Below are 13,451 nucleotides of genomic sequence, written 5' to 3' on the forward strand. Positions count from 1 at the left end.
GGCCCATGGCCAGGGCTGCTCTGCTTCAGTCTGCAGTTTAAGGACTGAGGACTCAGAACACCCAAGAGCACCTCCGGAAACCCTCCAACCACAGTACCATCACCCACGCTCCCAGAGCCAACGTTACTCTGATGACTCCCACCATCCTCTTTACCTTATTTGCCAGGCGTGAGCAGATCACCCAGATTTAGATGTCATCTCTGGCGTCCCTCAGCAGCCTCTCCTCGAGGTCACCAGCAGAAGGGGGACAGCGCTCTCCAGGCTGTCCCTGGGTGCCTGCACCAAGCCCCTCCTGTGGTGGGGCAGGGGGCACAGCGGCAGGGCCCCCACACCCCTCGTAGCAGGAGCATGCAGGATATCTGCGGTTCCAAGGGCAGCTCAGAGTCCCCGTGGAGCTGTTTCGGGGGGCCATGCAGCCAGGGTGGGGCCAGCCCCCGTGTTGCCAGGGCTGACTAAGGTGTGGGGCAGGCAGCAGGCATCAGGGCTGGGCAGAGGGGTTCAGGCCACCGCTGAGGAAATGGGGACCCACAGCTGGGCTGGGGGTGAAGGGGGTCACTTGGGAGCCCTGGCCAGGTTGGGGACTGATGCCATGGGGCGATCGGACCCCAGGCTGGGCTGGGGGGGGCAGGTGTCACTCAGAAGCAAGGGGCTGGTTGGGGGGGGATCAGTGCTGGGGAGCCCCGGCTGCTGCCCAGCCGTGGTGCTGGAGCGGAGCGTGAGAAGGTCCGAGCTGACTGTCAGGGTGCACCAAGGGCCGGCAGCCCCCTGAGGGAAAGGGGCTGGGAGTCGAGTGGGATAACAGGGCTGGCAGGACAGCTGGCCAGTCCCACAGTACCTGAGCTGGACCAGGGATGGCAGCCAGGGTCAACCAAGAGTCCAGATCATCAGACACATCCATGGTAATGGAGTCCAAGGTGAGTCAGCAAAGGGAAGTCAGGATCAGGTGAGTGACAGCAACCAGGGTCAGCCACAGTCTAGTGATCGTCAGGCGAGTCCGTAATGACGAGGAAAGGCCGAGGTCAAGCCGGGAAGTCAGTCTGTGGGTCAAGGTCCGGGTCCAGATTACTGGGGTCCGTGGCCAGGCACAGGCATGGCTGTTGCTCCAGCCAGGCCCCAGCAGCAAAACCTCAACTTCAACCTGCTCCCACAAGCAGGGATGGTTGGCCCTGGCCGGGGCCTCCCTGCGTGAGCATATGGCAACCTCCGCCCCACAGGTACTCTTGAGCTGGCCCCAAGCCCAGGGAGTCAAACCCCCACAGCCATTGCGGGTTGGAGGGAGAAATGGAGGAGTGCTCTCAGAGCCCTTACAAATAGTCGCGGTAACATGTGCAATGACATTGATTTTCTGTGCTGGAGGCAGCAGGACTCACACCCATCACCGGCTCAGAGAAGAGCTGGGCTGGCAGGGCCCTCTGTGGGGCTCTGGCCCAAAGCAGGCTGCCTACATCAGGCTGCTCGGGGCTACTGCTTCCCTACAGCAAGCGACGTACCTGGAAGAGTCTGTTGCACTCCATTATCATGTGGGCCAAGCCCTGCGTTGCGGCCAGGTTCTCACTCAGCTCCCTCTGGTCTGGCTTCCCCAAGCTGCACTTCCTCTGACTAGATCTATGGAGAGGGGAAGGCGAAAGGAAGGCTGTGTGAGCAAGGTGCTGTGAACCGCCAGTACACCGTGCCTGCCCGGCCGGGCTGCCTGGGGGCTGGAGACCAGCAGCTCCAGCAAAAACACGCTGCATCGAAGGGGCTCATGTGCAGCAAGGTCCACAGACAGCACACCCCAAAAGTGCCCCTACCGTCCTGACCAGTGGTACTGTATGCCCAAGAAAGGCAAGTCAAGGCTTTTTATTCCCCAAGCACATCATCACGCACTTGGTGAAAGACTCCAAACTGCTGTGTGCGGAGCCTTCAAATCTCATGCTCCTTTGATACCCTGCAAAGCCTGTGCAGAACCTTTGAAATCCTCTGGCCCAAACCACACCAAACACATTTCAAAAACAGTCCCCTCTTTTAATTCATAATCATGAGATGACATCATTAATCCTGGCTTTTGATGCTTTTATCTGTGTGCATTCCTGCCAAATGGCTTGAAAATTGGGCGGAAGATAAGAGTCCTCAGCTCTGCTCCTCAGAGTCAGACCTGTCAGCTTCCACCCTTTGAAGTCGGAACCCTGCACTATGGCATTAATGCCCAGTTACAAAAAAGCTAAAGCTTCAAAGCATCCTGGCTTCTAAACAGTGACAACAAAGAGAAAACTCAGTTTCTATTTTTGGTCCTACTATTTCAGCATAATGTTCATGTAAACCGAAGAGGTACAGCTCTCAAAGGACGATTCCCAGGCGCTCGAACACAACCGCAGTCCGGGAGGGACCTGCTGCCACTACAGCTTCATTGCATCTGTAGCTGCCCTCACAGTGCCCACACGGCTCCCTGGCCGTGTGCCAGCTCAGCCCAGGCAGAGCTGGGCAGCCCTGGGCTCTAGGCATGGCCAGATGGTTTGTGCCAGTCACAAGAGCAGTCCTTCATGTTTTCTTTCCCCTCTCTGTGCTATCCAGAGCCTGTGTTGTTATCCTGAAAGATGCCAATAGCACATCTGACAGCTTCTGCTTTGGAACTAGGCTTTAGATCCCCCCATGAGGTGATGAACTCGCTACTCTGATGGGTGCACAATGTTTCCATCAAAGCCAGCCGTCCTTTTCTACCCTGACACGTGTCTGTCCATACACAGGAGCACGGAGCAATGCAAACCGCCCTGCCTCAGGAGACCAGATAAGGCCTGAATGCTCTCAGAGATTATTTGTCTGCTTTGGCCCAAGGGCACCTTCCTCCCAGCACGTAGGAACAGGGGGTGTTATGCAACCCAGATACTTTTACTTATTAAGATAAATGTACAGAATCCCTGTGGCTCGGTTTGGCAGGAACGATCCGCTATCACCCAGCAGAACCAGTGCCAGCAACTGCTACAACCTGACAGGTATCTGCAGGGCCTTAAAGCTGCACTTGGGCTCAGGTTGCCAGTGCAGGAGCTACATTTTCGATGGCCAGCACCACCTTAAAGCAAACAGTGGGGCACACACCTGGTTCCTGGGCTGCTGGACCTGTGGGCAACTGCAGGTTGCTAGCCGCCGGCAGGCTAGCTCGCATGCAGACTAGTCAGGAGCAGGACAACGGGGCCTTAAGGTTGTTCTCTACGCTGGACAACGAGCTGCTGGATCGCTGCAGGCACTGTGGTCAGCTCCCGCTGGACCTCAACAACTGCATTTGAGACAACCCCAAGACACAGACACTATTTCCCCCTTAAAAGCAGACACTGATCCCAGGCCAGCTACAGAAGATTGTTCCAGCAAAGAACGCTACGGACAGCAGCAATGCCAGCATCGAGGTGCTAATACCTAGTGGAGGAGGAGGAACTATCCCGTCTCAGGGTGTTGAGGTGAAACAAAGAAGGTGCAAGACAGACAGCGATGTTGGTTGGGGTCATCTGGTTTTCCTCAACAAAAGCAACCACATCTCGTAGGAAGAACAGGAGGATTTTCAAAGCTTCTCGGTTTTCCTTTGGGAGAAGGAGAATAGCAGCCTGGACAGCCTGAAACTGCTGATCCTTTGGCACATCTGAAAACAAAAAAACTGATGGGAATCGCACGTGACTTGCAGAGGAAGCATCCATCAACAGACCCCCAAGGAGGGCATTGAAACGGTGGGTTCATCCCTTTTCCTGTCACTCTAGCTCACACGAGACAACACAAAGGCCATTTACCACAGTCACCGCACAAGTACACTTTTCTCCTGTTGCCTGTCAAGATGCACATTCGCACCCAGTGGTGCTGGTGCTTGACTTGTAATTTATCTTGAACACCATTGCTAATGAATTTGTCCTGAACCGGCTCTGGTTACGATCCAAATAAGTGCTTGTCTCGCCATAAAATATTACCCTGGAATGACATTTCAGAGCAGATATAGCTACTGTACCATCTTTTTCTTTCAGCTTCGGGCATGAAGAGAACAGATGCCCTCGGATAAGTCAATTGAGAGAACAATGTTTTGCCAACAGATTTTAATTCACACTGAAACCCAGCGAGCCTGTGTGCCCAGACAGCTCTTGCAGGGTTGTACGATTCAACCTGCCGTGCATCCTCCTGTCATGAGGATTGCTCCAATTTACACCACTGCAAAGGGCAGAAGATCACTTCTCTTTCCCTTCAAGTAGAAACACATATGCAGGACCCACAAAACATGCTTCTTGGTGAAAGCAGCACATTTCTCCAAAAGATAGTAATTTAATCTGGGCACTTGCTAAAGGCACAAAATGGGTGAGTAGGGTGAGTAGAATTCAGTTATTTACTGTCTCTATCCCAAAACAAGAGACGGGAGGTGGACAGTGGCCAGGTTATAATAAATGGAAGAAAACAGTTCCACATCCATTGGACAGAGGAATTGTGGACCTCCTCACAAAAAGGATTTGTGGATGCTAAAAGAAAACTTGCTTCAAACAAATACACAAACTGTTTTCAGCCAAAATTCTAAAAGCCTAACAGGTTAAAAAATAAAACTCAACCAAACTTTCACAAACCTGCACCATACACAGAACAGCAGGAGCTCATGTACTCACGTCAATAAAAGTCACATACAACAGGCTGAAAACCAGTCCACTCAGAAATCCCATCCTTTGCCTTTCAAAACCTTTTCTCAAAAGAAGAAACTTGCCTACAGCAACACCATCATTAGTCCCTACAGCAGGTTCCTTCCCCAACCCAGCTGCTTTTTGAAAGTGAATCCCTTGAGGGCAAAGTACTGGAGATGGAACCTGTTTAAAACTATATTTAGTGCTAGATTTCAGCTTCACGTTTCTGTCTTTTTCCAGGTTGAGTCTCAAGGACAGTAACAGTGAGAGCACAGCAGAAAGCTGCCGGCATTCCCAGGCAAAGATGCTGTTTCACAGCAACTGTGCTTGGGCACCTTAATAAAGACATTTCAACAATATAACATGAGTTCTTGCACAAGGAGCTACATCATACCATGAACAAGGGGACTGGATTCTTTCTTAATTTTGCATAAGGAAATGACCGTTTAAAGACACAGTATGTTATTACCCGCATCCTTCAAAGGACAAGACACAATGCTAGAAAACAGCTGGCCCATCGGATGCAGCTGTGAGGCTGTTTAGTGTAGAGCCACAATAAACTCATCTTTTCAGAAATGTCCTGCCTGACTTGTCTCCTCTGACTACAAGGGGACATGGTACTAGTCCTAGTCTGGCCACTGCCGTGTACAGCTGAACACTGAGATATTCAAGGGAATTGGAAAACTATAGCTTTTGTGACCTACATTGGTAGATGTGGAGGAAGGACTCGCAGAGCCTGCTAGTAAATATAGGCTCGGGAAGGTCTCGGAAATACTGCTTCACCATATCGGCCACATCAAATGCTGACTGCCCTTCGTAACATACGTTGTTCGGGTTGGTTTCATTCATTTCTCTTAAAGACAGAATCCTGGATTTAACACCGGATTTTCGGAAGAGGCCAACCTACAGGTAAAAGAAAATATTAAAGACAAAGAGGACTCATCAGGAATCAAACCTCTGACAAGTAAGTGATCCTTCACTTTCCTTTGATAGCTAAGATCCCATGGTAGTGGGATCTAACACCCAAATATTTTTGCATCATTAGAAGCAGCACGGATATTCCTCCCAGGCAAACCAGGACTGACACCCACAGAACCAGCTGTGAAAGACACCAATTTTCATGTTTGTTTGCTTGCTTTTCATTTAATGCAAAATTACTCTTTTTTACTTTTAAAATCGTTACTATTGACATCTGTTATCTTGCTTGAGCAAGCTACATTCACACAGTAGAACTGCAAGTTTCCAGTGCACCAACGTGTGTTCATCCAAAACCAAATGTATATTGATGCCCATGCTGGAGCAAACAAACTCAGCCTGTGAGATTCACAAGGTTCAGGTTTAACATCTGATATGTCTGATACATCTAATATATCTGCAGGCTGGCAAAGGGCAATTGCCATTCTGAGGGAAATTATGATTTTTAACATGAATGTCGATCTTGTTTCAGACAAAACACAGATTTATAAAAGTTTCCCATGAACTTGACCTCACAAAGCTTCTACTGAAAGCTTTGCTGTGTGCCACTGAGACAGTATTTAAATTCATTGGTTTATTTATATTAACTGAATAGACACCATGACCTCAAAATGAAGCACACTGCCTTCATAGGACACTGACTGCTCACACTCTAGTATGTGACACCACACTGCATTGTAACTTCCCAGCAAACATTGTTGTACTTCGGCATAACAGTACACACCTGTACAATTGCAAAGCACAGAAAAAGAAAGCCCCTTCTTTAACTAACATGTCTCATGTCACGGGGTCTCCCATTTCTGCACCTATGCTACGGAAATAGCATATGCAACACAGACTGTCACTGCCATGCACGTATCTTCACTACGGCAACTATGGATCTGAGATCCAGAAAAAGATGTTGCAGGCACTGCTCTGTTTTATCTCTGCTTAGTGGTACATTTCAGCTAAAACAAGATTAATCATCACATTAGCTCTGGCACTACAGAACAGAGGGAATAATGACATTGTGGGGTAGATTTACTTCCTAAGGCAGCAGAGACATGCCACCTCACCAGGAGAAGACAGCTCGACTGCCTGCACCAAGAGAACTGACTGCAGATGATTCCAGTGAGGCAAGGCACAAAAATACAATACAGGACTAAAGGTATTCCCAGAAGGACACAGCATCAGTATGTCCTTGCAGGCCACCTACTCAGACCTACCCCTTTCTGCCTATTCAGAGCCTTAGGAGGCAAGAAAGTCCCTCACAAAAGCTGGAAGCAGAGACTGGTTCCCTGGAGCAGAGCCATTTATGGAACAGAGCTGCTCTGGGCTGCCCCAAGTTCTTACCTGGTCAAGAAAGTGGCTTCTTAAATAGTCCAGTGCTTGCAGTATGCCGTTAGGCAGTGGGTGGCTTGTTCGCTGAACGTTCAGAAGCAAAGGAACCCCAAACACATTTTTGTCCTTGTAGTCAGAGGCTTTTAGTTTTTTAATGAACTTCGGTATAGTCCTGAAAACGAAAGCCAGTGCATCCAACTTAGTAGCTCTCCAGCACAGTCCCACCTGCTGCTTTAGTTACACGCATGGGAGAGGCTGCCACAACCCCAAATTCTGCCCCATACCTGTACACATAGCATCATAACAGAGAGAGAAAATCATTAAGGGCAATTACAGGAATTACTTTCTCATTTCAAAACTGAAATTAGCTTTACTAAAGCATCCTCATGTGAAATATATTCCATCCCTTTAGGACACTGCAGGCTTTTTTCACTTCTTTCTATATTCAAGTACCAGATCCCTACCACAAGATGCTGATATTTCTAAGTCCTCTGACTGACTGACTTTTTGTCATTGTTTTAGTTCAAACTGGGACTTGATGCTGAAGAGATGGATTCCCAGCCCAGCCAGCTCTCCCCTCAGGCCCTGCAATCTCTGTGCAGGACCTCTGACAAAGCCCTGCCAATGGGAAAATTTAAAGAGGAAACTGTCATGTGCTTTAAAATCAGTAACAACGCGACCACCAGCAAGGAGCAAAAGTGCAGTCCAGAGCAGAGGAAATCCTGGAGCCACTGAAATAGCCAGGAAACTGTCAGCGATTTAACAGGGTGTAGTTCCTCATCTTGAGCATGTGTCATCTAGGCAGACAAGGAAATTCACCTGCTTACATCAAAGCCTCTCTTTCCAACACAGGCTGCTTTGATATTAGACGACTTACCAGTTCCAGCCCTGCTTACTGGAAGGGGAGTATCTGTCCATTAAAGCAGTGAGTTTCAACAAAGCCAGCTTCTGTGTCCGGGCTAGCTGGGCAGCTGACAGGCTATCGCTCTGGAGGGAAAGGCTTTCCAAGTTCACGCTCTCTTCCACAGAGCAGTGCTGCTTCCTGTGCCTACAGGATAAATATTGTTTAAGCTCAGGACTATTGCCATTGTCCCTGTTAGTTTTCTGCCTGCATCTGTGAAGCACCCAGGCCTCTACGTGACCTGCAGTTCCCAAACACCGTATGGTTAGTTGCATTTAAACAAGGTACTTCTCACCCAGGAGGTACTCCGGCTTTACAAGATGTTTCAATCAGAAACGCAGCAAGCTAGCCACAAAGTCTGATTCCAAATGTCTGAGTGCTCACGCAGATTACGAGCACCCTACTTTCCACAGAGGTCAGAGCAGATGTAGACACCAGAGTGCCTACAGACCAGCAGTACCTGGCACCAGTGGTGCAGCTCCTGCTGCCCAGAACAGACTCGCTTAAGAGTACTTTGCTCTGGAAAAGCGATTACATTGCAAGTGGAGAGACTCAATGGGGAAGGGTTCCCAAGGGGCAGTCTACTAGGGAAACCCAAGGGTGGCTGACCTGTTGGTTGTCTTAGAGTCTGTCATGTATGTCAGGTCCACAGAACTGATCTCCTTGCCCAGTTCACAGCTGCTCTCTCCCTCAGTGGTTGGGAGGTCTGCTGTCTTATCTTCTGAGCCCTCTGTTTCAAGACAGATGTCTTTAGGTGAGGATGGATACAAAGAGGTCAAGTCACTGGCAAAGTCCAAATCCCCATCATCTGAGAACTTCTCTGTCCACTGATCAACCAACTTTTTGAGACCCTTGACATCTTCTATAACATTGTTCAGTTCTGAAAAAACATCATCATCACCAACTTGTGCTGCCTCCACATTGTCAAGTTCAATATTGGGCATGTTGTCATATACACTTAGCCTGTTATCTGCGCACGAAAGGGGACTCCTGGGGGCTTTGGAGTCCTTGGAACTGCTTCTGCTCCGGCTCCTCCTGCACCCATGAAAACTCCCAGTTCTCCAGTTGACAGAAGCATTGTCTACTGGAGACAGGAAGCTGTTTGTGAGTACTTTGGGGAAAGTCCCAGGTTTATGGCCTTGAGGTATTTGAAACATCATCTGGTTCATTCGTAACTTCACGTCATTTTTTAGGTTTTGCTGAGATAGATCATTCCAGAGCAAGACCTGGCTAGAATCCAAGTCCTCTGCATACACCCCCATTCCTTCACAGTGGCTTCCTGGTTTTATAACAGGACTTGGAGTGCTCACTGCGCTGCTGTTTTCAGACTGATTGCTGCTATTGCAGCTCTGGGGAGAACAGGAAGAATTGTTCTTTGTTTGGATGCCAGAGAGGTTGGAAATAGTTACACAGTTCAGTATCTTCATCTTTTCTTCACTAAGTCCTTCCAGAAGAACAGGTTCACTTATGATGGGTTTGACCTTTGGGTGACCACTCCTTAAGTTGCAGCTCCTTAAGTGCAACTTCTCCATTGTCTTTAGAAGGCTCTTCCTCTTTTTATATGGTGTCTTATCCAAAAGCTTCTCCTCACTGGAGATATTTAAAAATTCACTGGAGGGAGGAGAACAACTAAAAGTAGAGTCCAGTGAAGCCACCTTAATTGAGGAACATCTTGAGGAACTCGTGCTGGTTTCCACATCTTCAAAAGGTTTTGGGAAGCTAACAATGTCACTGTCACCACTGCTAGTACTGTGAATTGAGGACACATCATGTTTCTCGCCGTGATCCAGAAAGATAGTATCCTCGTTGCTGATGCCCTTCAGTATTGGACTGCCTGGGACTGATGCACTAGCACCTTCCTCTCCTGGGAAACCTTCTAGGCTCTCAATACGAGACCATCTCCGACTGCACCTCTCATAAGCCCATTTGTTACTTATTGCACAAGGTTCATCATCTTCAGAGTCATCACTCTTAGAAGGAGAGAGAAAAAAAACAAGTACAGTTCAAGGGCAAAGTTTGGCAAACTGTAAATTAACAAAAAATGTAACAAAAAAAGGGGACTTTTAAATTTTCTGCCTACCTCCAAAACCCTCAAGACCGACATACGGAAATGTAACCATTCAGTTGCTGAAGGTCTGCCCTGAGCTCTGTTCTGTTAGTTGAAAAACATGCTGAGAAATTACTCCCAAGCATGCTGACAAATCTGGTAAGTTTAGCACAGGAAAACATGACAGATTTGATCTGAGGATGAAAAAATCCATTTTGCGGCAAATCCAAAGGTTTTAAAAGATAATTACATTGGGGTTACATGGCCTTTCCTAAAGCCAAACAGATCAAACACTCTTTCACACTTCTGTGACCAAAACTCATCCATTTTCAGGTAAAGAAGCATTGGCTGTGGGACTGTGGCAGCATCAGTATCTGGTGCACCCCCTTGGAGACCTCAGCCTCCCTGGCCATTTGCCCCAGGTGCTCCATTGCCCCAGGCCCGTTCCAAGTGAGCGCCTGGCCAGCAAACTGTTAGAGAGATGGGAATGACTTGCCTCGTCTCTGCAGACCCTTGCTTGACTCAGTCTTCCCTGACAGCAGAGTGGAACTTCTCAAAAAACTAGATGTTTTTCCAAAAGATGACCTTATTTGCTCACTAGTCCTGCAGTTAATCCATGGTGCCTAAGAGGCTTTACAATCCTGGTGTTAACTAGCCAAGATGTGGCTATAACTCTGTTTTAGCTACAGTACTTTTTTGCAGGAGAGGACAAAGCCAGCACAGCTAAAACCTATCCACCTTCTACTGGCTGGACATTTGACAATGTCTGACAATGTTTAGATTGTCCATTTTAATTTCTTATCTTTCATTTAGTCAATAAGAGTGAAATTTCATTTTCAAGCCTTAAATAAGATGTGAAACAGCTTAAGAAAGCAATAAAACACATGCTGAGGTGGGGCCTTGGTGCAACTACTGGACAGTAATGTGTGGCAAATTGTTTTTAAACACTGTTTCAAAACCCACCCCTAACCTACCTTACAAAGCTACAAAATGAACATTACATTATTTCAATCTCCAACACTATGTTTTTTCAGCAGAAAATGCAAATGGAAGAGCTTTGCAGGATGGAAGAGAATAGAAAAAAAGTTCAGAAATTGCTAATCCTTCATACACCTTTTAAAATCAGGTTTTTGATAAAATAGCTCAACACATTTTTAATGAGCAAATTAACTATATTTTACAAACATACCTGTTTCCTCTGACGGCTTATTTCCACTTTCATTGATGCACACTTGTTCAGTGTGTTCAACCGTCTAGGGTGTAAGAAAAAAAGACAGAAATTTTAAATCTAAACTATTTTATTTCTTGAAAACAAACATACACCAAACTAGCTGTGAACTTCTACTACAGCTTCTTCATTATTGGTGTCAAAAACTGATATTCTGTTAGAAGTTCTCCATATGTTTTGCCAAAAACAGCACCAGCTAACAACCCCATAATGTTCACAGTTCCAGTCTTGCCATCTTAAAATTAAAAAGGACCATAATTAATCAGTTAATGAAAAATCACATTATGAGCTTTAATGATTGTGAAAAACTGTATATTGGTTTAAGATTTTGAAAAATGAAAGAAACTCTGAGTGGGCTTCTTTTAAAAATTTTTTTTAAATGAAGACATTAACCTGTATCCTTGGAAGGACTTTATTATCTTAATTAGAACTTGTGGAATCAATAAGGCCCCAAACTAGTCAGTCACTTAACTGCCAAACAAATATGTGGCATCAACAGGGAGGCACACTGGCAGCCTTCAAGGAACACTCAGAACAGAAGTCATATCAAGAAACAAAATATATCCAAAGTTCTCTGATACCTGCTGTGCATTAGAGATGTATATGCAAACAGCTCCTTCTGGTACTCCTGTTGGAAGCACAATTTGAATTCAGGTGACCTAACAATACAGAAAAGGACCAAACCACTTTGCCAGAAGGATAACTTCCCGATCTCTTAGGAGCTAGAAATCCTTATTGCCTTCCTTGGATCGGCCAAGTGGCATGGCACTGACAGTCTGGAGTTCACTTCACCTGCCAAACCGTCTCCTAACAAGAAGGCTTCAAAAACTGCAGTAACTAATGAAGAAGAATGCCTCTCCACTACCCTGGCACTCTTACAGGGGGAGAGTCCAGAGTGCCGTGAGTTTGACTGCACTGACAACGCAATTTCACTTGTGTGCTGTGAACAGCTGTGGCAAAGCAATAATTTTAAATCAATGCCTTTGGTTCTCACTCCAAAAAATATTCAGGAAAACAAAACAGAAAACATATCTCTTGTGCAGATCGTTTTTGCTGTTTAGCTGGTGGAACAGCTCTGGGGAAGCTCACCAGTCAGAGGAAATCCCTGCGCTCTGTAATACGCGATTCTAAACAGCAAACTGCCATGCTGCCCTACATTTGCAGGGGACTGGTTATTCTTATTCAGCCTGCAGACGTTTCACATTACAGAAAAGACAGATTTGATGCTTAGTGTAACGTCACTGAGACCTTGGCTGAAGACGTGCAGACACATGCTTATGGTGCCTTTGAATTCTTAAAACAACCAACTTCAGTGGTATTAAAGTATGTGCTTAAGTGGTTTCCTTCAGTCACAGCATTGGTGACTTTGTTAATCTCTGACAAAAACTAAGACGTGACAAGTAACTATGGAGCCTGGAGGTATTAAAGATGATTCATAATTAATGTTTACCTGAAGAGTGATTCAATTGCATCTCCATCTAAAAATTCATGATCTTTCCTCACAGTTTTTACATCAATAGGAAACTGCATGTCTGTGAACAAAGAAGTAGAATCGATCTGAGTTATAATTGCAAAGACTTTGAATTTTGCAACATATTTATCATAGGTGAAATAAATCTAAATCTATTTCTATAGCTATATACTCACACAAATGTCCTTCAAGTAAGTGAGGATCAGTTCCTTAGAGCAAGTAGAATAAATGTAGGTATCTGCTTGCTGTCATTAGTTATAGGTAGACAAGCATTTGCTGCATTTCCAGGAGCCTGCAGTGACTAACATAGCCATGAAATACAAAATTAAAGTTTTGCTTTGGTTAGGTTCTCTGCACCTTCTGCCTTCAAGTACAGTATAAAATGAGGAGAACGTCCATGGGCTTTTGCTGCTGGTAAGGTACAATGCAGCACGTGACATACGCTCTTTGAGGTGTAGCGAGCCTGACAAATCATGCTGTGCTTGAAGCTAATCAATAAACCGGCTGAAGACCTCAACATTTCAGCTTTTGAGATTTAGCTTTGCAGATGAGGGAACCACTGAGATCCATCAGTATTTTCTTGGCTTATTTTTTAAACTGAATTTACCCAGTTAAGCCAGGACACTGCATAAACAGCAAGGTAATACAGAGGATTCGTTATCCAGAAGCAAGGCAATGTACATTTCCAACAAACTGTAAGATTGAGCGCTTATAGAATAAAATTTGCTGTAGTCAAACAGGAAGCATTTCCATGAGACATCATGTTTCATACAGCTTTCAAATTTCTATTGCTTGACTTTCTGTGTTTAATTTTGCAATGAACAGGGGAGATGCGAATGAGAGCAGGCAGAAGTTATTGTTCATTCTTTTAACTGTAGTTCCTTGATAAAAAT

The 13,451-nt window shown here is 46.2% G+C and overlaps 1 protein-coding gene across 1 annotated transcript in view; it reads right to left on the bottom strand.

Annotated features, from left to right (window-relative positions):
* Positions 1–889: 889 nt before the first annotated feature.
* LOC137672792 (rho GTPase-activating protein 7-like) overlaps positions 890–13,451 on the bottom strand; it is a 45,241-nt gene continuing 32,679 nt past the window's right edge. The window contains exons 3-11 of the mRNA XM_068417198.1: positions 12,538–12,619; positions 11,049–11,112; positions 8,422–9,782; positions 7,789–7,959; positions 6,924–7,083; positions 5,321–5,519; positions 3,388–3,607; positions 1,491–1,605; positions 890–1,037 (exon numbers count right to left, since the gene is read on the bottom strand). Of these exons, the coding sequence (XP_068273299.1) occupies positions 1,020–1,037; positions 1,491–1,605; positions 3,388–3,607; positions 5,321–5,519; positions 6,924–7,083; positions 7,789–7,959; positions 8,422–9,782; positions 11,049–11,112; positions 12,538–12,619 (2,390 nt within the window). The 3' untranslated portion in view covers positions 890–1,019. The remainder of the gene's footprint in view (positions 1,038–1,490; positions 1,606–3,387; positions 3,608–5,320; positions 5,520–6,923; positions 7,084–7,788; positions 7,960–8,421; positions 9,783–11,048; positions 11,113–12,537; positions 12,620–13,451) is intronic.

This window comes from Nyctibius grandis, chromosome 22 (genome assembly GCF_013368605.1).
Source record: "Nyctibius grandis isolate bNycGra1 chromosome 22, bNycGra1.pri, whole genome shotgun sequence".
NCBI classification, from domain to species: Eukaryota; Metazoa; Chordata; class Aves; order Nyctibiiformes; family Nyctibiidae; genus Nyctibius; species Nyctibius grandis.